The following is a 22,954-nucleotide window of genomic DNA, read 5'->3' as shown; positions in this document are numbered from 1 at the left end:
ACGCATGCGCAATGTCTATCTCCCTGTCAACCGCGATCTGCTAAATAAAACCTAACACCTAACGCATGCGCAATGTCTATCTCCCTGTCAACCGCGATCCCCCGCCGCAATCCCTAATAAAGTATTTAACCCCTAAACCGTCGCCATCTACATAAACTAACCCCCTACTGTGAGCCCCTAAAACCGCCACCATCTAACTGATCTATCCCCTAATGTGAACCCCTTACACCGCCGCCATCTATATTAAAATTATTAACCCCTAATTTAATCTACCTACCCCGCCGCCAGCTATATTATCTATATTAACCCTAAGTATATTATAGTTAATATAGTTATTACATTATATATATTAACTATATTAACCCTAATTATATTAGGGTTAATATAGTTAATATAGTTACTATAGTATTTATATAAACTATATTAACTCTATCTAACCCTAACACCCCTAACTAAATTCTTATTAAATAAATCTAATTCATATTATAAACTAAAATATTCCTATTTAAATCTAAATACTTAGCTATAAAATAAACCCTAAGATAGCTACAATGTAATTAATAATTACATTATAGCTATGTTAGGGTTTATATTTATTTTACTGGTAAATTGTTAATTATTTTAACTAGGTATAATAACTATTAAATAGTTATTAACTATTTAATAGCTACCTAGTTAAAATAATTACCCAATTACCTGTAAAATAAATCCTAACCTAAGTTACAAATACACCTACACTATCAATAAATTAAATAAACTACAAATATCTATCTAAAAATACAATTAAATAAACTAAACTAAATTACAAAAAAAAAAAAAAAAATACAAGATTTTTAAGCTAATTACACCTATTCTAAGCCCCCTAATAAAATAATAAACCCCCAAAATAAAAAAAATTCCCTACCCTATTCTAAATTAAAAATAGTTCAAAGCTCTTTTACCTTACCAGCCCTTAAAAGGGCCTTTTGTGGGGGCATGCCCCAAAGAAAACTGCTCTTTTGCCTGAAAAAAAACACATTACCACCCCCCAACATTACAACCCACCACCCACATACCCCTAATCTAACCCAAACCCCCCTTAAATAAACCTAACACTACCCCCCTGAAGATCTCCCTACCTTGTATTCACCCCGCCGGGCAGAACTCCTCATCCGATCCGGGCGATGTCTTCCAGCAAGCGGCAGTGAAGTCTTCTTCCATCCGGGCGATGTCTTGAAGCAAGCGGCAGAGAGTCTTCTTCCATCGGCGATGTCTTCAAGCAAATTGGCATCTTCAATCTTCTTTCTTCGCTCCTCCGCCGCGGAGCATCCATCCGGCACGACGACTTCCCGACGAATGAGGTTCCTTTAAATGACGTCATCCAAGATGGCGTCCGTCGAATTCCGATTGGCTGATAGGATTCTATCAGCCAATCGGAATTAAGGTAGAAAAATCTGATTGGCTGATTGAATCAGCCAATCAGATTCAAGTTCAATCTGATTGGCTGATTGGTTCGACGGACGCCATCTTGGATGATGTCATTTAAAGGAACCTCATTCGTTGGGAAGTCGTCGTGCCGGATGGATGCTCCGTGGCGGAGGAGCGAAGAAAGAAGATTGAAGATGCTGATTTGCTTGAAGACATCGCCGATGGAAGAAGACTCTCTGCCGCTTGTTTCAAGACATCGCCCGGATGGAAGAAGACTTCACTGCCGCTTGCTGGAAGACATCGCCCGGATCGGATGAGGAGTTCTGCCCGGCGGGGTGAATACAAGGTAGGGAGATCTTCAGGGGGGGTAGTGTTAGGTTTATTTAAGGGGGGTTTGAGTTAGATTAGGGGTATGTGGGTGGTGGGTTGTAATGTTGGGGGGTGGTATTGTGTTTTTTTTTTGCAGGCAAAAGAGCAGTTTTCTTTGGGGCATGCCCCCACAAAAGGCCCTTTTAAGGGCTGGTAAGGTAAAAGAGCTTTGAACTATTTTTAATTTAGAATAGGGTAGGGAATTTTTTTTATTTTGGGGGTTTATTATTTTATTAGGGGGCTTAGAATAGGTGTAATTAGCTTAAAAATCTTGTAATCTTTTTTTTATTTTTTGTAATTTAGTTTAGTTTATTTAATTGTATTTTTAGATAGATATTTGTAGTTTATTTAATGTATTGATAGTGTAGGTGTATTTGTAACTTAGGTTAGGATTTATTTTACAGGTAATTGGGTAATTATTTTAACTAGGTAGCTATTAAATAGGTAATAACTATTTAATAGCTATTATACCTAGTTAAAATAATTAACAATTTACCTGTAAAATAAATATAAACCCTAACATAGCTACAATGTAATTATTAATTATATTGTACCTATCTTAGGGTTTATTTTATAGGTAAGTATTTAGATTTAAATAGGAATATTTTAATTAATAATATTAATATTAGATTTATTTTAATAAGAGTTTAGTTAGGGATGTTAGAGTTAGATAGGGTTATTATACTTTATATATATATATATATAATATAATAACGATATTAACTATATTAACCCTAATATAATTAGGGTTAATATAGTTAATATATATAATATAATAACTATATTAACTATATTAACCCTAATATAATTAGGGTTAATATAGTTAATATAGCTGGCGGCGGTGTAGGGGGATTAGATTAGGGGTTAATACATTTATTATAGCTGGCGGCGGTGTAGGGGGATTAGATTAGGGGTTAATACATTTATTATAGGTGGCCGCGGTGTAGGGGGATGTAGATTGTAGGCAAAAGAGCAGTTTACTTTGTGACAAAGCCCCGCCAAAAGCCCTTTTAAGGGCTGGCAAAAGAGCTGAATTCTTTGGGGCAATGCCCCGCAAAAAGCCCTTTTAAGGGCTGGCAAAAGAGCTGTTACTTTGGGGCAATGCCACGCAAAAAGCCCTTTTCAGGGCTATTTGTAGGGTTAGACTTAGGTTTAGTGGTAGGGATAGTTTAGTATTTTAGGGGTTAAATAATTTAATATAGATGGCGGCGGGGTAGGGGGATTAGATTAGGGGTTAATAATTTTAAAATAGATAGCGGCGGGGTAGGGGCTCACTTTAGGGGGTAGGTAAGGTAGATGGCGGCGGTGTTAGGGGCTCACTTTAGGGGGTTATAGATTTAATATAGCTGGCGGCGGTTTAGGGGTTAATAACTTTATTAGGTAGCGGCGGTTTTTTGATAGTGAGGGGGGGATAGCGATTAGAGGGTTAGACGTGTCGGGCTATGTTAGGGAGGCGTGTTAGATGTGTTGGCTATGTTAGGGAGGCGTGTTAGACAGTGCGGGTCATTTAGACTTTAGTCAGGTTTTGTAGGCGCCGGCAGTTTCTAACGTGCCGCAAGTCACTGGCGACGCCAGAAATTTGTACTTGCGCAGATTTCTGGACATTGCTGGTTTATCTGACTTACGGCACTTTAGCATCTGACGGCGCAGTATATGGGATAGCTCGAGTTGCGAGCTGAAACTGCGGGCGACGCGGGTTCCCTCGCTTGCGCCGCAAACTACGATCTATATCGGATCGCGCCCAAAGTGCAATATCTCAGAAATTAACCCAGCACAGATGTTTGTTTTTGCAGCACAAACGAGTGGTATATATATATATATTTTTTTCTTTTTTACAATGTAATTACATGGGTGGAACATGAACTTAAATTGAAGTCACATGGGCTAAAATATAATTTGTAATATCTCTGAAACAAAACCTGGACAAATGTTTATTTCTTCAGTACTGTCGCGCCGCTCTAGCTGTTGCTAGGGATATGGCGCCTGCTGTCTGCTCGTTGCCTAGGGTGGAGTTAGCTCCTCTCTGCGCGCAGCGGTGACGTCATTGCCGCACGCTTCCTCCTTCAGAAGCCGGTCTGGATCTCCTGTGGCACGAATCCTGCGCCTATGTAAGTGACTTCAGTCCTACCTATCACTGCCTAAGTACAGGTGTTACTTACTGTTCTCCTGGGTGTTATTGATTTGTATGCTGGATTGTTATTTTGTTGCTGACCCCTGCTTGTCTGACCACTCTGCCTCTTTAACCCTTAACTGCTGGATTGATAATGTTGCTGAACTCTGCCTGTCTGACCACTCTACTGTTAACCCCTATCTACCCTGGATTGTCTTACTGTTGCCAAACCCTGCCTGCCTGACCATCCTAGTGGTTTACCCGTGGACTGCCTTACTGTTGCCAAACCCTGCCTTACCATCCTAGTGGTTTACCGCTGGACTGCCTTACTGTTGCCAAACCTTGCCTGCCTGACCACCCTAGTGGTTTGTCTCTGGTTTCCTGCCTGTTGCTGCCAAGGACTGTCATGCCTGTGGTGAGTGCCATTTATCTCATCTTGCAGACCTACTCTGCTCTGGGATATTCCATATCATTCCGGCTCTACGTAGGGATAACAAGACTACTGGCCGAGTTCGATCTGATAGAGGCGAATCCCACGAGCATTACATTATACTTGGGCCATGGAGCCAGATGAGGTGGCACGAGTAGTTTATCTTTAGGGACAGATGTTGGGAACCTATACCACACAGTTGCAGAATATGGATTCCAAACTAGAGGCAATAACCGCTCAACTCTATTTACTAGTTACAGTGAGGAATACCGCCCAGGTTGTTGTACCGTCAGTCTCTGCTCCTAGTACTGCAGCTTCTTCCTCTGCTTCTGGAAGTAAACCCCGGATACCATTGCCTGACAAGTATGAAGGTACTACTGATTGCAGGGGTTTTCTTTTTCTGCAGGCTGCACTTCCGCAATGATCCTCACACCTTTCAGTCTCACCAGTCAAGGATCACCTTTACCATTTCCTTACTGAAAGACAAGGCCCTAGCCTGGGTCTCTCCCCTTTTGGAACAGAACGCTTAACTCCTGCATGATGCTGATGCTTTTATTTCTGCATTATCTTCTGTGTTTGGGACTTCTGACCGTACCTCTGCTGCAGAATTTTCTCTCCTCGACCTCCGCCAGGGCAATAGAACTGTGGCACAATTCGCCATCGAGTTTCACACCTTGGCGCTTGAAAACCACTTGGGATGGCAGTGCTCTCAAGGCAGCCTTTAGGAGGGGTCTGCATGAACGCATCAACGTTGAACTCACTTATCTTGATGTTCCTTCTTCTTTGGATGACTTTATATGCTTTGTATCAGTCTGGACTTGCACTTCCAGGAGAGACAAGCCGAAAGAGACAGAACTAGGAGGGTCCTTCCCTCCCGTCCTCCTATTCATCCGGGTTTGGCAGTATCCTCTACCCCTTCAACAGCTCCAGTTACCCCAGTGGAGGAACCCATGGATCTCTCTTCCTTCAAATATTCAGAATCTGAAAGACAGAGAAGAAGGAGATTGAGTGTGGGAGTCCTTCATACCGAACAGATGCAGTTTGAAGTAATTCATTCCCCAGCAAAGCCTGTCATCCTTGGTCTTCCTTGGTTTGACTGGGCTGAAGGACAACTCTCCTCCTGGGGTACCTCCTGTTCCTATCCCTGCCTTGCTAAAGTCACTCCTCTACTCTGTATCCCCAAAGCCAGTATACAGACTCCTCCAAACCTTCCCTCAGTATATACAGACTTTGCAGATATGTTTGAGAAAAAAGTACCTGACGTGCTACCACCCACCGACAAAAAATTGACCTCTTTCCCGGAGCCCCACTTCCTAAAGGGAGGACTTATCCACTCTCCAAAGCTGAAACCAAATCTATGGAGGAGTATATCCAAGAGAATCTAGCTAAAGGCTTCATTCACCCTTCCTCCTCTCCTGCTGGGGCAGGCTTCTTTTTCATTAGTAAGAAGGATTGTGGACTCAGACCCTGAATTGACTACAGGGCCATGAATAATATAACTATCAAGAACCGCTATCTCATTCCTTTGATAACTGAGCTCTATGACTCACTCCAGAATGCTCGCTTCTTCACCAAGTTGGACTTACATGGGGCATAAATCTGATCCGTATCTTCCCAGGCCACGAATGGAAGACCGCCTTCAACACAAGATCAGGGCGTTACGAATACCGCGTAATGCCCTTTGGGCTGTGTAACGCCCCTGCAGTCTTCCAGGCATTTGTCAACGATGTCTTCCATGACCTCCTCAATCGCACTGTCATCGTCTACCTTGAAGACATCCTTATCTTCTCTTCCACTCAGGAAGAGCATTATAAGCACATGAGACAGGTACTTCAACATCTCAGGGACAATTCTTTAGTAGCCAAACTAGAAAAATGTGAGTTTGACCAAGTTCCGATCCAGTTCCTTGGCTATGTCATCTCGAAAAGAGGTTTTGCCATGGATCCTGCTAAACTCACCGGAGTTTTAGAGTGGCCCCAACCTACTGCAAGGAATTGCAGAGATTCTTGGGCTTCCCCAATTATTACCGCAATTTTATAAAGAACTTTTCCCAAACAGTCGCTCCACTCACAGCATTGACAAAACGGAACAAAGACTGTAAATATTGGCCCCCTGAGGCCATATATGCCTTTACTCGTCTTAAAAAGGATTTTTGTTCTGCTCCTGTGCTCCGCCATCCTGATAATGACCTACAGTTCACTTTAGAGGTTGATGCATCCGAGATAGGGGCTGGAGCAGTTCTAACCCAAAGGGATCCTTTAACCTGCAAGTCGCACCCTTTAGCCTTTTTTTCCAAATGCTTTACTCCTGCAGAGAGGAATTACGATGTGGGTAATCGTGAACTCTTAGCCATTAAGATGGCCTTGACCGAATGGCGTCATTGGTTGGAAGGCACTACTAATCCCATTCAGATTCTCACCGACCACAAGAATCTGACTTACCTAGAGACTGCTCATCGACTCAATCCTCGACAGGCCAGGTGGGCCTTGTTCTTTTCCCGTTTTAACTTTGTGGTCTCTTATCTTCCAGGGACCAAAAACAAAAAGGCGGATGCCATTTCCCGTCAGTTTCCTCACTCAAGTGATTCCTCTGAAGCTCCTATTGAACATATCATACCTTCCTCCTGTGTGGTTGCTCAATTGAATACCACCCTTCTTCAAAGACTGCAACATGCCCAGTCTAATAAACCTCCTGAAGCCCCCGTAGCTGTAACAATCCGTTATTCTCTTTTAACAAAGTTAAAAATATATGTTACTTTTTCACTGAGTGTATGCTGCCATAAACTCCCAATTATCATATCTTAGATGTTAGGATTTAGTATGGTAGCAATTTATCTGAATGGATTTAAATGGTGGAAATAACACAAGTTGTAAGTCTTAACAAACACATGTTATCTTTGATAATAACAGATAATGAAATAGTAATTCTTGGTAAGATTTCATAACTAGCTATCAAGATGTGGATATGTACTTGTAGCAAGATATTGTTCATACATAAAGTTAGCGTTTTAGAAAGTTTGAACAAGCAGGATAAATATGGTTCAATCAAAGTAGTAGTGATATTCGTATGAATAATATTACGCATTGATTTCATAACGATATACTGAGTCTAAGGTCATTGAGAATAAAGTCATACCTTAAAGTTGAAATATTATCTTACTGTGCCTTATGGAGTAAAGGGGGTTCGAGTAGAACTTTGTGTTTGCAAACACGGAAGCTTCGGTCTTTAGGCGCGCAGACTACAGCTGATCTGAGCAGAGCGGGGGCTGCGTAGCACATCCAGCTGATCAGTGAAGAGCGGGTGACGTCACCAAGTTCTGACTTAGTTCACGGAGATAGTTGCAGCGCTGTTGTAGATCCAATGGTTAATCAAGTTACAGGTTGAATTAATAAATATAACATCTTAGTTCCCAAACACTGTTCAGATGTCACACTAAAGAGGAGGTATAAGGATTGAAGTATTAGTACTGAAAATAGTAATGATAACTTTAGGCTTTAAATGGATAACAGAAAATAAAGGGAGCAGCAGTACTTCCCTCAGTGATCCAATAATCAAGCAATGAACACTGGAAGTAATGATCTTAAATAGGGTGTAGGAATGGGGAGGAGATTTGACTTAAAGGCAAAGTTTGGAAGTCAAATCCTGACAGATCCCCTCTGTCAAGAGCCCCCTCCAGGCTTCAAAGGATAAGCCGCATGGAAAGCAGACAACAAATCCGGGGCATGTAAGTCACGAACAGGTATCGAGGAATTCTCATCAGTATCATATCCCTTCCAGTGAACAAGATATTCTAGAGTTCTGTGACGTCTCCGAGAATCCAGTATGTCATCAACCTCATATTCAAGAGGGTCTGTGAAAGACATTGGAAAGTCACTTAAGTGCGGACAGTCCTTACCCAAATAGGGTTTTAGAAGCGATACATGAAAAGATGGATGGATATGCATTGTAGAGGGTAAACGTAAAGTCACAGCATTTTCGTTTATGATTTGCGATATCGGAAATGGTCCAATAAATTGGTCTGCTAGTTTTTTACTAGGAACTGGCAATTTTATGTTTTTGGTAGATAACCAGACTAGATCATCAATTTTATATACAGGAGCTGGTTTCCTCTTTTTGTCAAAGTAATACTTCTGAGTGGTTTTAGCATTAAGTAAATGTTCTTGCAAACTTGAAGTGACTTCCCTCAATCTGTCAGTATATTGGGAGACAGATGGAGATTCAGAACACTTTAGAGAAGACGGATAAGTGCGAGGATGATATCCGTAAGTTGCAAAAAAAGGTGAGTATTTGGTTGAACTGTTCACTGAATTATTATACGCAAATTCTGCATTAGATAATAATTCAAACCAATCATCCTGGTGAGATTAAATGAAACACCTGAGATATTGTTCAAGAATTTGATTAACACGTTCAGTTAATCCATTAGATTGTGGATGAAAAGCTGTAGTGAATTTTAAAGTAATCTGTAGAGTTTTACATAGATATCTCCAGAATTTTGAGGTAAACTGTGTTCCTCGATCCGACACTATAGATGTAGGTAATCCATGTAATTTTATGACATGATTTTTAAAAGCAATAGCTGTTGTATAAGCAGTGGAAGTTCTTTTCAATGGGATAAAATGTGCTAATCTAGTGAAATGATCAACTGCAACCATTATTGTATTATGTCCATGTGACAATGGTAGGTCAACAATAAAATCCAAAGATATTATATCCCACGGTTTTTGGGGAATGGGTAGTGGAGAGAGAAACCCATAGGGTTTATGATGTTCTTTCTTTTTGGTTGCACAGATCTGACAATTAGAAATGTAATCATGAACAACCCATTTCAAATGGGGCCACCAATACATTCGCTTAATTAATTCAGTTGTTTTTTCAACACCTGGATGTCCTGCTAAGGGGGTTTCATGATGCTGCTGAATGATCTGATTTCTTAGAGAGTTTGGTACGTATATTAAGTCTTTGTGCATGTAAAGACCTGTTTCTGAATCTGTTATGCAGATAGGAGGAATTGCTTTATCTGCTTGTTGAGCTTGATACAAATCAGAAGTTGTTATGGTTGTGAAACCAATTATTTTAGAAGAAGGAATGATATGTTATAAAGTATCATTGTCTTCCTTTAATTCAAAAGACCTTGACAGAGCATCTGCCCTAATGTTTTTTGTTCCATGGATGTAAGTAAGTGTGAAATTGAATCGGTCTAGAAACAAGGACCATCTTACTTGTCTGGATGACAAAGTTTTATTTCTTTTGAGGTATTGTAAATTCCTGTGATCGGTGTACACCTGAAATGGTACACTGGTTCCCTCAAGGAGGTGTCGCCAATGTTCCATGGAGGATTTAATTGCCAATAATTCCTTATCACCCACGGAGTAATTTTGTTCGGCGGAGGTTAACCTCCGGGAGTAATAGGCAATAGGATGAGGTATAATATCCTCTTTTCTTTGCTGAGAAAGAATGGCACCAATCCCTACGTTTGAGGCGTCTACTTCCAGAACATAAGGTATCTCTGGATCAGGCAACCGAAGGATGGGTGCTGTTGTGAATTCTTTCTTTAAGTGAAGAAATGCTTGGTTAGCTTTTTGATCCCAATCAAATTTTTTCTTTCCTGTAAGTTGAGTGAGAGGTTGTACAATTGTGGAGAAATGGTTGATGAATTTTCTGTAAAAGTTTGTGAACCCTAAAAATCTTTGTAGAGATTTTATTGAAGTAGGTACGGGCCAATTTTCTATTGCACTTAATTTATCTTGATCCATTTGAATTCCTCTCGGGGATATAATATATTCCAGGAACTTTATTGTGTCTTTGTGAAAATGACATTTTTCCATTTTGGCATAGAGTTTATGTTCTCTTAATGTTGCTAAGACCCATCGTACATGTTTCATGTGTTCAGCTAATGATTTTGAATATATTAGTATGTCGTCAAGATAAACTATTACACAAACATCCATCAACTCTTTAAAAATTTCATTAATGAAAAATTGAAAAGTTGCTGGAGCATTTGTCAAGCCAAATGGCATGACATTGTACTGAAACAAACCATACCTTGTCTTAAACGCAGTTTTCCACTCATCCCCAGATCTCATCCGAATTAAATTGTATGCTCCTTTAAAGTCCAATTTCGTAAAAATAGTTGCGCCCTGGAGACGCTCAATTAATTCTGGGATGAGTGGTAAGGGGTATCTGTTTTTAATAGTGACTGCGTTCAAAGCACGATAATCTATGATTGGCCTCAAGGTGCCATCTTTGTTAGTAACAAAAAATATTGCTGAAGCTATGGGGGAAGATGATGGTGAAATAAAACCTTTTTTCAGATTTTCATCTAAGTAATCTCTTAAATGTTTTAATTCTTTATGTGATAAAGGAAATATTTTTCCAGAAGGTACTTCAACCCCAGGTTTTGTGTCTATAGGACAGTCAAAATGCCTATGAGGTGGGAGTGTCTCAGCATTTTTTAGATTGAATACATCATTGTAGTCGTTATATGCTTCAGGTAGTTTGGATGTGATCTGTCCTATTGTTACATAGGGATAGCATGTGTTCTGACAGTATTGAGAATCAAAAGTGATGTTGTTTGTTAACCAATCAATTGATGGATTGTGTTTTTGTAACCATGGGAAACCAAGTATAATAGGGTGTATAGAACTGGGTATGATATTGTAAGATAAATATTCTTTATGACCATCAGGTGTTATGGTTAAGAGTGGTATGGTATGATGTGTAATAGGACCTTTTAGAATCTGTGAACCATCTATGACTCTCACAAAAACTGGAGCAGATTTCTGCATAATTGGAATTTTATTTAACCTTACAACAGAATCTTCTATAAAGATACCATCAGCCCCAGAATCAATGATAGCTTCGTTCTGTACTTGTTGTTGGTCCCACTGTAATGACAAGGTAATGGATAGATGAGAGGATGTTTTGGTGTATTCAGAAGGACAGTTATTTGTCAACTTACCCTTCTTTTGGCGTAATAGAATAGGACAAGAGGTCACCTCATGGTCTTTGTTGGCACAATATAAACATAGATTCGCCAAGCGTCTTCTTTGTTTCTCTTCTTGAGTGAGGGGAGCTCTGATAGTGCCTATTTCCATGGGTACAGGTGCTGCTTGATATTTTTCTTTTTCTGGATAAGTTTGATATGGTTTTTTGGAGGTAACTTCTTGTTGATGTTTTTCATATCTCCTTTCACGGTATCTCCTATCCATGGTGATACATACTTTGATTAAAGCTTCTAGAGTCTCAGGGAAATCTACTCTTGATAGCTCATCTTTTAGGTATTCAGATAAGCCCAACCGAAACTGGTTTTTTAGGCTTACTGAATTCCATTGTGAGTCAGTGGCCCATAACTGAAAGTCAGCTATGTAGTCTTCCACTGCTTGTTTGCCCTGTCGAAGGGATCTTAAACGTTACTCTGCTGTCTGTTGTTTATTCACATCCTCATATAAAACAGCCATAGTACGAAAGAAATCTTCCAATGAATTTAATATTGGATCCTCAGATTCCAAAAACCTGTCTGCCCATGCTCTGGGCTGTGAAAACTTTTATTTTTTCTGTGCGATAGGTTCTAGGTTTTAGAGAAAATAGCAAAATACAGGCGTTTTTGAATTCTCTAAATTTGGTACGATCTCCAGAAAATGGAATGGGAGGATTTACCTGGGGTTCAGGCATTTCATTAGTCTTTTGAGTGATAAATTCATTTATAACCCTTTTTAATGTGCTATTTTCATTTTTTAGCTCAGTTAATCCTTGGGCTAATATTTCAACTTTCTGATTTAATGTAGTAATTTGATTGGATATTTCAACAGGATCCATAATCAATTCTGAAATTGTGAATATATATATAAAAAAAAAAATCACTATTTTATAGGCTTGATTATTCTGTAACAATCCGTTATTCTCTTTTAACAAAGTTAAAAATATATGTTACTTTTTCACTGAGTGTATGCTGCCATAAACTCCCAATTATCATATCTTAGATGTTAGGATTTAGTATGGTAGCAATTTATCTGAATGTATTTAAATGGTGGAAATAACACAAGTTGTAAGTCTTAACAAACACATGTTATCTTTGATAATAACAGATAATGAAATAGTAATTCTTGGTAAGATTTCATAACTAGCTATCAAGATGTGGATATGTACTTGTAGCAAGATATTGTTCATACATAAAGTTAGCGTTTTAGAAAGTTTGAACAAGCAGGATAAATATGGTTCAATCAAAGTAGTAGTGATATTCGTATGAATAATATTACGCATTGATTTCATAACGATATACTGAGTCTAAGGTCATTGAGAATAAAGTCATACCTTAAAGTTGAAATATTATCTTACTGTGCCTTATGGAGTAAAGGGGGTTAGAGTAGAACTTTGTGTTTGCAAACACGGAAACTTCGGTCTTTAGGGGCGCAGACTACAGCTGATCTGAGCAGAGCGGGGGCTGCGTAGCACATCCAGCTGATCAGTGAAGAGCGGGTGACGTCACCAAGTTCCGACTTAGTTCACGGAGATAGTTGCAGCGCTGTTGTAGATCCAATGGTTAATCAAGTTACAGGTTGAATTAATAAATATAACATCTTAGTTCCCAAACACTGTTCAGATGTCACACTAAAGAGGAGGTATAAGGATTGAAGTATTAGTACTGAAAATAGTAATGATAACTTTAGGCTTTAAATGGATAACAGAAAATAAAGGGAGCAGCAGTACTTCCCTCAGTGATCCAATAATCAAGCAATGAACACTGGAAGTAATGATCTTAAATAGGGTGTAGGAATGGGGAGGAGATTTGACTTAAAGGCAAAGTTTGGAAGTCAAATCCTGACAGTAGCTTACAATATCTTTTTTGTACCTCGAAACCTACACACTCCCATACTGTCCTGGGCTCATCACAGTAAACTCTCAGGACATCCTGGTTTGACAAGGACTTTTAAGTGTCTTTCCCAACATGTATGATGGCCTACTATGAAGGCTGATGCTTAGGATTGTGTTAAAGCCTGTACAACTTGTGCTGCCAACAAAACTCCCCGATCCTTGCCTCCCGACTTGCTCCAACCATTGTCCATTCCCAAACAACCATGGACACACATAACAATGGATTTCATTGTGGACCTTCCTCCTTCTGACCACCATACAGTTATCTGGGTTGTGGTGGATCGCTTTTCCAGACTGGCTCATTTTGTACCCCTGACAAAACTGCCTTCTGCCCAAGAATGATCGTCTCTTTTCCTTCTGCGTGTGGTACGACTTCATGGCATTCCTGTGAATATTGTTTCTGACAGAGGTCCATAATTAATTTCTACCTTTTGGGAAGCCATTTGTAAATTGATTGGAACCACTGTTTCCTTGTCTTCTGACTACCATCCTCAGACCAATGGTGTAACTGAGAGAGTAAACCAGGATCTTGAGGCTTATCTTAGAGCCTTTGTCAACACTCTCCATACCAACTGGTCCGAGTTGTTACCCCTAGCGGAGCTGGCAAGAAACACTCATTGGCACTTTTCTCTACAATGTTCTCCATTTCAAGCCGCAGCAGGGTATCAACCTTGTGTCTTCCCTCTTTCTGCTCAGTCTACTGGGGTTCCTGCTGCAGACGGACACGTTACTGAACTCACCACTTATTGGCAATGTATTTGCTTTCAGCTACGTTCAGCTCTAGATATAAGAAGTTTGCTGATCATCAGAGCTTCTATACGTGCCCTCTCAGAAGATGAACGTGTTTGGGTCTCTAATCGACATATTTGTCTACGTCAACCCTGTCACAAATTGGGGTTAGGTTTATTGATCCTTACAAAGTCCTGAAAAGACTGTCTCCTACAAAGCAACCTTGCCCAAAACTCTGCGCATACACTCAGTCTTCCATATCTCACTACTCAAGCCTTACATTAAGAATAGATATACCCAACTCTGAGCTCCTCCTCCTCCGCTCCTGGTCCGTGGTGACCCTGAATATGAGGTTGCAAAAATCCTGGACTCCAGATACAGGCGCAGACAACTGGAGTATCTGGTACATTGGAAGGGTTACTCTGTGGCGGATCATTCCTGGGTTCCTGCCCGTGATGTGCATGCTCCATTCTTGGTCTCTAGATTCCATGCTGCTCATCCTTTGAGGCCGACTCTGGTTCCCGGAGGGAACCCTTGAGAAGGGGGTTATGTTGCGCCGCGCCAGCTGTTGCTAGGGACGCGGCGCCTGCTGTCTGCTCGTTGCCTAGGGGGGAGTCGGCTCCTCTCTGCTTGCAATGGTGACTTCATCGCTGCATGCCTCCTCCTTCAGAAGCCGGTCTGGATCTCCTGTGGCACGAATTCTGCGCATATGTAAGTAACTTCAGTCCTACCTATCACTGCCCAAGTATAGGTGTTACTTACTGTTCTCCTGGGTGTTATTGATTTGTATGCTGGATTGTTATTTTGTCTGACCACTCTGCCTCTTTAACCCTTAACTTCTGGATTGATATTGTTGCTGAACTCTGCCTGTCTGACCACTCTAGGTGTTAACCCCTATCTGCCCTGGATTGCCTTACTGTTGCCAAACCCTGCCTGCCTGACCACCCTAGTGGTTTACCCCTGGACTGCCTTACTATTGCCAAACCCTGCCTGACCATCCTAGTGGTTTACCCCTGGACTGCCTTACTGTTGCCAAACCTTGCCTGCCTAACCACCCTAGTGGTTTGTCTCTGGTTTCCTGCCCGTTGCTGCCAAGGACTGTTCTACCTGTGGTGAGTGCCATTTATCTCATCTTGCAAACTTACTCTGCTCTGGGATATTCCCTATAATTCCGGTTCGACGCCGGGATAACAAGACTACTGGCCGAGTTCGGCCTGATAGAGGAGTATCCCACAAGCATTACAAGTACAAATCAGCACAAACAAATGTTTTTGTTTTTTTTCATGATTTAATTACATGGGGTGGAAAGTGGGCGGAGATGAGGTCACATGGGTTAAAATATAAAGTGCAATATCTCTGAAATTAAACCAGCACAGATGTTTGTTTTTTGCAGCATAAATCAGCACAAATGAATGGTGTATTTTTTTTTTTTTTACAATTTAATTACATGGGGTGAAAAGTGGTCGGAGATGAGGTCACATGGGCTACAATATAAAGTGCAATATCTCAGAAATTAAATCGGCACAAAGGTTCATTTTTGCAGCACAAATAAATGGTATTTTTTTTTCATGATTTAATTACATTGGAATGGAAAGTGGGTGGAGAGGTCACAAATGTTCATTTTTGCAGCACAAACATAACACAAACAAATGGTGTATTTCCCCCCCCCCCCCCCAATTTAATTACATAGGGTGGAAAGTGGGCAGAGATTGACGTCACGTGGGCTAAAATACAATGTGCAATATCTCTGAAACTAAACTGGCACTAAAGTTCTTTTTTGCAGCACAAATCAGCAAACGAAATATTTGTATTCACAATTTAACACATGGGGTGCCAACTTCACATAGCTAGTAAGGACCTGAGTTACTATTCTTTTAGCAGGTTTATCCAAGATAGTTAAAGCTGTCGGTCTTGTCATAGAGGTTTCTTCTAATTTTGAATGTGATGTCACTTATTAACATTCGAGATGGCTCTGGTTTAACAGTAATTTCTGAGCCTATAGGCAGTAAAGCAAAGAGATTATTGCCTTTCACATTCATGGATGAAATCTTGAGGTCAGGTGGAATATTGATGCAGTTGTAGATAATGGTATATGTCATCAGTGTAGATTGTGTGATGATAAGGCATACCATCTGTGTTGTGGGGCGTATCTCGGCCTATGACTGTAGTATTTTTGGGCAGTGAGATTGATCCTGGAGAGCCAATAGCCATTGTGCCTGGTACAATATATGTACCTGCTAGGAGAAGTATGCTCTCATCAGTGTTCCCTCTAAGGCCAGTTTTGTGTGCGGCCCAGCAGTGAAATAGTTAATAAGGGATCCATACCTTGCTGATGTTTAGTGTTTGCTAATTGCTCTAATTAACTGATTCACTGCTGACCACTCACAAAACTGGCCATAGAGGGAACAGTGCTTGTCATATAACGATAGCAGCAGATTTTTCAATTTCATGTAGTAACTGTCTAGGCACTGTGCCAAGTTGTCACTCCACGTGGATGTTATCTCCATCATTGCAACTAGAAGTGTAGGGCACCTAAGGTGATTGTAAGAATTTTTTTTTGCAATAAAGCAGGTATAACTGGCGTCTTCACAACAGGGATTGGTCAAGTAACCCAGAATACCAAGGGGGAGGGTTATCGCTTACAAGAAGCCACGCTTAGGCCTCAATCATCTGATCTAAGGCCATAAGTCATATGAACAGCAAATAATGTCTTGAAAAACTCCTCGCAATGAGAAGCGTTGATAAAAGAATCAGTTCTGCTTTAGATGCTGTTGTTTGTTGCAATAATCAGCGGATTATGCAATGATCATTTGGAGCTCTTAGAGATGTGTCCTCACGGGATCACTGTATGGACAATTTTTCACCATAAAATTTTAATCAAAGGTTTGAATTTGTGTTGCTAAAAATTGCCTTTTTTGCTAGCCCTTGCACACAGCATCTGGGATTAAAGGAACATTTTTTAGTTATGGAGAATTTAAAGCCAGGATTTTCAAAGATAATTAATGTTTCAGTGAAACCTTTTTAAAATGATAAAGATCAAATACTGAAAAATAATACTGGTGTTGCAGACTGGTATAAACTTTAATATAGTCCAGGTTTCTCAAAAGCCCACTACACTGGAATTATGTAACAAATTTGGCTAGAATGTAGCAATTTAATAATGATTTGAAATTTGATGTAAATTGGTTCACCCCCCCCCCCCAATAATCTCAATAAAGAAAGTGTTATGAAAATTTGTTTTTGCACTGAATTTGCAATAAACGTAAGACTTGTAAGCTATACTAATTCACTGTGTCTGCGTTATGCTGTTTCTTTTTTTTTTTATTAACATATTACCTAAAATTTTAGTAAGGTTTGCAACCTAAACATTTAAACAGATAGGCATGAAGTGCAGGGAGAAATGTGAGCATGTAAATATTAACAGTATTTGTTGTGATAACTGCATCCAAAAAAAGTGACATAAGGAATGTAATTATTACACACAGTACATTTTAAATATTGGTGCAAAACTTGTGCATATTAATATTTTATCAATAGAAATGTATTTTTCCATAATGATTTCTCTTACAGATATAAAAACTATTTGATTTAGGGTTGTATGTGTGTACTTTGATTTTAATTATAGTATTGCTAAATAATTGCTTCAAATGGAAAAGTTATGATTGGGCGTGTACAGATTGCTTGATTTTATATAGCCGTTATGGATTTAGCATTTGAATGCTAACATAACAAAAATAGAATTGAATGTAAAACAACAAAATTCACAGAACAAAACCTCAGTAATCACTTTTTAAGTAGATGTAAAAATTCAGAAATTCATGACTATTGAAAGCTTGAACAAGAACCTATGCCAAGTCATTCTGATGGAATCTGATATTATATGATTTCAAAATTAAGTACTAACACTACTATAAAATATTTTTCAAAAGTGACTGTGTCAGTCCTGAACACACATTTTTACATATGTGTCCTGATGCTTTTAAACCAGTCATGGTTAACTGGCCATTGAAAACTATTCTTGTAGGTTGACTAAGATTACTAAATTATTCTTAAGAGCCCATTCACTAAAGAATAATGAGTTGAATGTGCTATAATGAAAGGTTTCATATAAAAAAAAAAAAATATGAACTGGAAACAAATCTTTTACAACGTGTTTCTCGTGTATGAGTCAAACCCTTTGAAGAAGGGCATCCTCTTCAGGAGCTGAAACAAAAGACTACAAGACCCAGCATCCCCCGCGTCTGACCCGAGGACCGTATGACATTAAAAAGCACAGAGAGGGGAAGCCTGCAGTGAGTGCTCAGTGGCGCTGCTGTCAGATTATTTCTTTACCCGTCCCTTTCTATTAGATCAACTTGTTCTCCCTGCTACCCTCCCCATGCATTTTTAATCCCATCGTTTTTTTTTTCTTCCTTCATTTATATTTGGGGGGGTGGTGAAGAGCATCGAAAGACCTCTTGAGTTTCTTTTTTTCACCGTTTATCTATGAATTGCTCTGCCTTTTTAAGCATTATTTTATATGCACATCGTCACTTTTGCAATTTAACCACTGCACATATATATTTGCATTTTTTATCTCTGCAAATTTTAATTGCACCGTTAATTATTTTACATTAACAAATATAGTTTTAATTTATTATACATCCGGCTAAGAAATATATTAAAGACAAAAACGTTCCTGATGCCGAGGAGATGGATAGAGATCGGAAGATGGTAGAGAAGAAGCCAGTGGATGATGGTGCAGCAGCGGCCGGGAGGGTTGTGGTGTCGGCGGCCCCTAATGCTGCGACTGTGGCCGCGGAGAGCAGGCTGGCCCTGTCCGCCCGGCAACAGTGCGAGCTCCTCCAGAACATGATAGACATCTCCATGTCCAACCTGCGGGGACTCCGCACACAATGCGCCGCCTCCAACGACCTCACGCAGAAGGAGATCCGGACCCTGGAGGTGGGTGAAACAGAGGGGGCAGGCAAGGGGCTGCTCTTAACTCTGTCGCTGCCGAGCGTCACTTTTATACCCCCCTTCTGTGTTCATGACCCCCTCCCCCCTTTACCAAGTGATAAAGGGTGGAGACAACATAAATATGTTCGGGGCATGTTATATTTAACAGTCTTCCTCTGTTATTTTTAATTACTATTAATTGCTACTATTACTGTTTGGATTAGAGTGTTATTGGAAATATTGTTTATTTATAACTAGATGTCATGCACTTGTTGGATCAGATTTGTGTTGTTTTAGACTTAAAGGGGCATTCCAGTCAAAAAATATAAATGCCCATAGATTTATTACATTTTTGAATAGAAACATATTTGCAATATACATGTATTGGCAAAAATGCTTCTATTAAAGTGAATGTCAATTTTTTATGCTAAAGTGCCCGGTTTTTAATAATTCTATTAAAAAACAGGGGCACTTTAATTCATCAATTTACATTTCACTCCTGTTGAGAAAAAAACTTACCCTTTAATCTTCACAGCAGCTCCAGCTTCCTCCACCCGTCTCAAAGCCTCTTCCTGGCTCTAAAATGAGGAATCCGGCTTCCTCCAATCACAGCGTTGAATCAGACACTGATTCCCCCGGGGGGGGGGGGGGGAGCCGTGATTGGAGGATGACCTATCCATCATTTCTGATGTGTCAGAAATGGCTTGCAACGACTGGAGGAAGCTGGAGCTGCTGTCAAGATTAAAAGGTAAGTTTTTTTTTTTTCTCAACAGGAGTGAAATGTAAATTTTTATGCATTAAAGTGCCCCTGTTTTTAATCCAATTTTTAAAAACCGGGCACTTTAGCATCAAAATTGACATTCACTTTAAGAGTTATCACTGTTTCAGTGTTAAACATTTTTCTGTGCATGTCAAGTATAGCTAGATGTTTTCACTGCACCCACCTTTTAAATAATGCAGCTGCTCAGATAATCAGTGGGGCTTTTATCATGTCAGCTATTAACAAATTGAGTCATTACCAGATGGTACAAGCACCTTAGGCTCTCCGAAACAAGTGTTGTGTTTAAAATGCTGGTGCACGTTGCATACTTAAACTTTTGAAACAGCTATAGCTTTTATTAGAAGCCTTTTTGCTAATGCATGTATATTACAAAATTGCTTCTGTTCAATACCGAAATGTACCCATGTGGTTTCCAATTTTGGCTGGAATATCCTTTTTAAATCTGCACGAGTTCTGGTTGTGCTATTTAAATATATATTAAACAAAAATAAAACAATTTTAGATACTTATATACAGGTAACGACACTCCCATTTGCCTTCAGCAAGTTGAATGCAAATAGAGTGCACTTTATAGAAAACTGTTCAGGCTTACTCTGTTTTATTTTGATCTCTTTCTGTATCAGTCTGTGCTATTTATAAATCATGTATTTAAGAACCCTCTTGTTGTGGATTGCACTTTATTTATACTTCATATTTTGATTTAGTTTCATCCTGTGAAGGGGTTAAACTAGATTGAACGTTGCTTTAAAAGAATGACACTCATGTGTTTCATCCTGAAGGAGTTAAATGAGTTTTAAGGTTTCCTTGAAGTGTCTCTACTACAATGTCAACAGCACTTCTGTGTCATGTACACAGCATGTTTGAAGAGGTTTAAACATGCTGTGTACATGACACACAAGTGCTGTTGACTTTGTAGTTCAGGCTACTCTGGTGCTGAGGGTGTTAATGTAAAAAAATGTTGTGAACTGTGAGAAACTTGGCTGAGTTTCAAGATGCCTCCCCAGTAGAAGTGTGAAGGTAGATTAACACATTTTATATAAAAGAAGTAAAGGGACTATTACCATTTTTGACAAAACAAATATAGCCCAAAGGATGATTAATCTGGTTGCTACAATATACACTTTTAGTACTGAATAAATTAGTGACACATGCCAGTTGGATCTATCAACTAAGCCTACAAACTGTAGTGCAAATTGACTGGGGTCAACCTTTCCTACATTCAGCATAACTTTTTAGCAGCAAACATATCTGCTGATTGTAAGAGTATTCCCTGGAACTCATAGCAGGCATTCCCAACTGTGTAAGGATCAGGAAACATTATGTCATCCCTACACTTTGTTACATAATCACAAAAGTAATGCTACCACGTAGTTAACTGATGACCAAGTCTTTAAGGCAAATAACTTATTGAATGTAACTATTCTGTCAGTCTGTCTGTCCTATCTCATTCATTTAGATACTAAAATAAGAGTATTGTAGTAAGAGTGAGTACCTTACCTTTTTGTACTACTGGAATCGTATAACGTTTGATACATTTAATTTATTATACAATACTGTAAATTATATGTCTAAAATGCATGTCTTTTAGAGAGTTATATTTCTGGTGTAAATAACAATACATTTTGCATTACATTGCTATTAATTTCCTTGTCAATTCCCAATGAATCTTCAAAATATTTATTTTATGATCTACTGGTAATTTTTCTATGAAGGACTAAAAACTATTTTGAACTCTGTCAAACCTGTTTTACCGCATGTTCAATATTTATCAAATTGTTTTTGAGGAAGTCACCTATATGTATTTTTGTTAGAAAAGAATACTGTGTTGGAACAGTGCTCAAAGGTTACACATGAATATCTCAGACTCACATTCACCTTGAGCTTATATTCAGCATAGTAGCTTGAGATTCTGTTTCTCTGAATTACACAAGAAACCCTGTCATGTGACGTAATCACAACTTTTGCAAGGTTAATATTAGACTGGCTTTAGCAACTCTCCTTTTGTTTGGTCTCTGGACTTGTGCTTTCATTGGTGGTGTAAACTTTCCTGGCCTTGATGCATCTGTTTTCCATACATAATATATAAAGATGAATTGTACAGCTTGTTAAATGACTTGAAACTTTGTTTTTAAAAGTTAGCCTCAGAAAATAAAAATGTGCTTTATTTTTTTTTTTCCCCTGCAATTTTTGAATAGATTAACATATCGGCAGGATAGGAACATGAGAACAGATTAGCACCTTGTTTGCTGCAATTTGTTTTCAGTGGTCAGTGTGATAATAAAATATCCATTGTTTGGCTTTAGTAGAAATGATAAGATAACAAACTGGAAACTTGGGATATATATGAGGGAAGGATATATTTGTGAATACTCATATGTGCTCTTTCAGTTTTGAGAATGGGACAAAATAAACAATGAAAATATATTGTAAAGTTTTAAACAAATTGACTGGATAGAGTATATTTAAAGGGACATGAAACTCCAAAATTTTCTTTCATGATTCAGATTGATTACACATTTTTAAAAAAACTTTCCAATTTAATTCTGTTATCAATTTTGCTTCATTCTCTTGTAGAAATGCACTCATGGAAGCTAGCTGAATATACCTTTTAAGCCAATTAAAATGGGCGTACAAGTTCAGCCACAAATCAGCATCTAGCTCCAAGCTCCTGAGCCTGTCTAGATATACTTTTCAAGAAAGGATACCAAGAGAATGAAACAAATTAGATAATACAAGTAAATTTGTATTCACAATCTGAATTGTGAAAGAAACATTTCCAATGTACTTATATCATCAATTTTGCTTAGTTCTTAGTATATTTTATGAAAGAGTAATCCTATGTTCGGGAGAATGCATGTGTCCTTAGCCATGCTTGCAACATTGTTTATTGTAGTATTATACAATGTTGCAAACATTGCTGACAAAGATTTCTAAAGACACATGCACACTCCTGAGCTCCAATGAGCCTAACTACCTTTACTCTTCAACAAAGGATACAAAGATAACAAAGAAACACTGATAATACAAGTAATTTGGAAAGTTTAAAATTGCATGCTCTCTCTTATTCATGATTGTCTAATTTTGACTTTACCGTACCTTTTTAGTCATTTTTATATTAAAATCTCAGAATGTTTACTGTCCTGAGATGCACAAACATGGCTGACAATAACTGAAATGCATGTGTCCATTAAATGCAGCATACAAAATACATTTAGGATATTGCTTGTATTAGACAATAAGGACAATAGATAGTAACTTTACAAAAGGCCAAACAGATTTTGACACATTTACAGTGCTTTGATATTGCATAGCAGTT

At 38.9% G+C, this 22,954-nt stretch overlaps 1 protein-coding gene across 1 annotated transcript in view; it reads left to right on the top strand.

The window, feature by feature from the left end:
• Positions 1–18,252: 18,252 nt before the first annotated feature.
• Positions 18,253–22,954, top strand: part of KSR1 (kinase suppressor of ras 1) — a 574,092-nt gene continuing 569,390 nt past the window's right edge. The window contains exon 1 of the mRNA XM_053707516.1: positions 18,253–18,863. Within this exon, the coding sequence (XP_053563491.1) occupies positions 18,612–18,863 (252 nt within the window). The 5' untranslated portion in view covers positions 18,253–18,611. The remainder of the gene's footprint in view (positions 18,864–22,954) is intronic.

Source organism: Bombina bombina, chromosome 3 (genome assembly GCF_027579735.1).
Source record: "Bombina bombina isolate aBomBom1 chromosome 3, aBomBom1.pri, whole genome shotgun sequence".
Lineage (NCBI taxonomy): Eukaryota > Metazoa > Chordata > Amphibia > Anura > Bombinatoridae > Bombina > Bombina bombina.
This window is presented reverse-complemented; position numbering and strand designations above follow the sequence as displayed.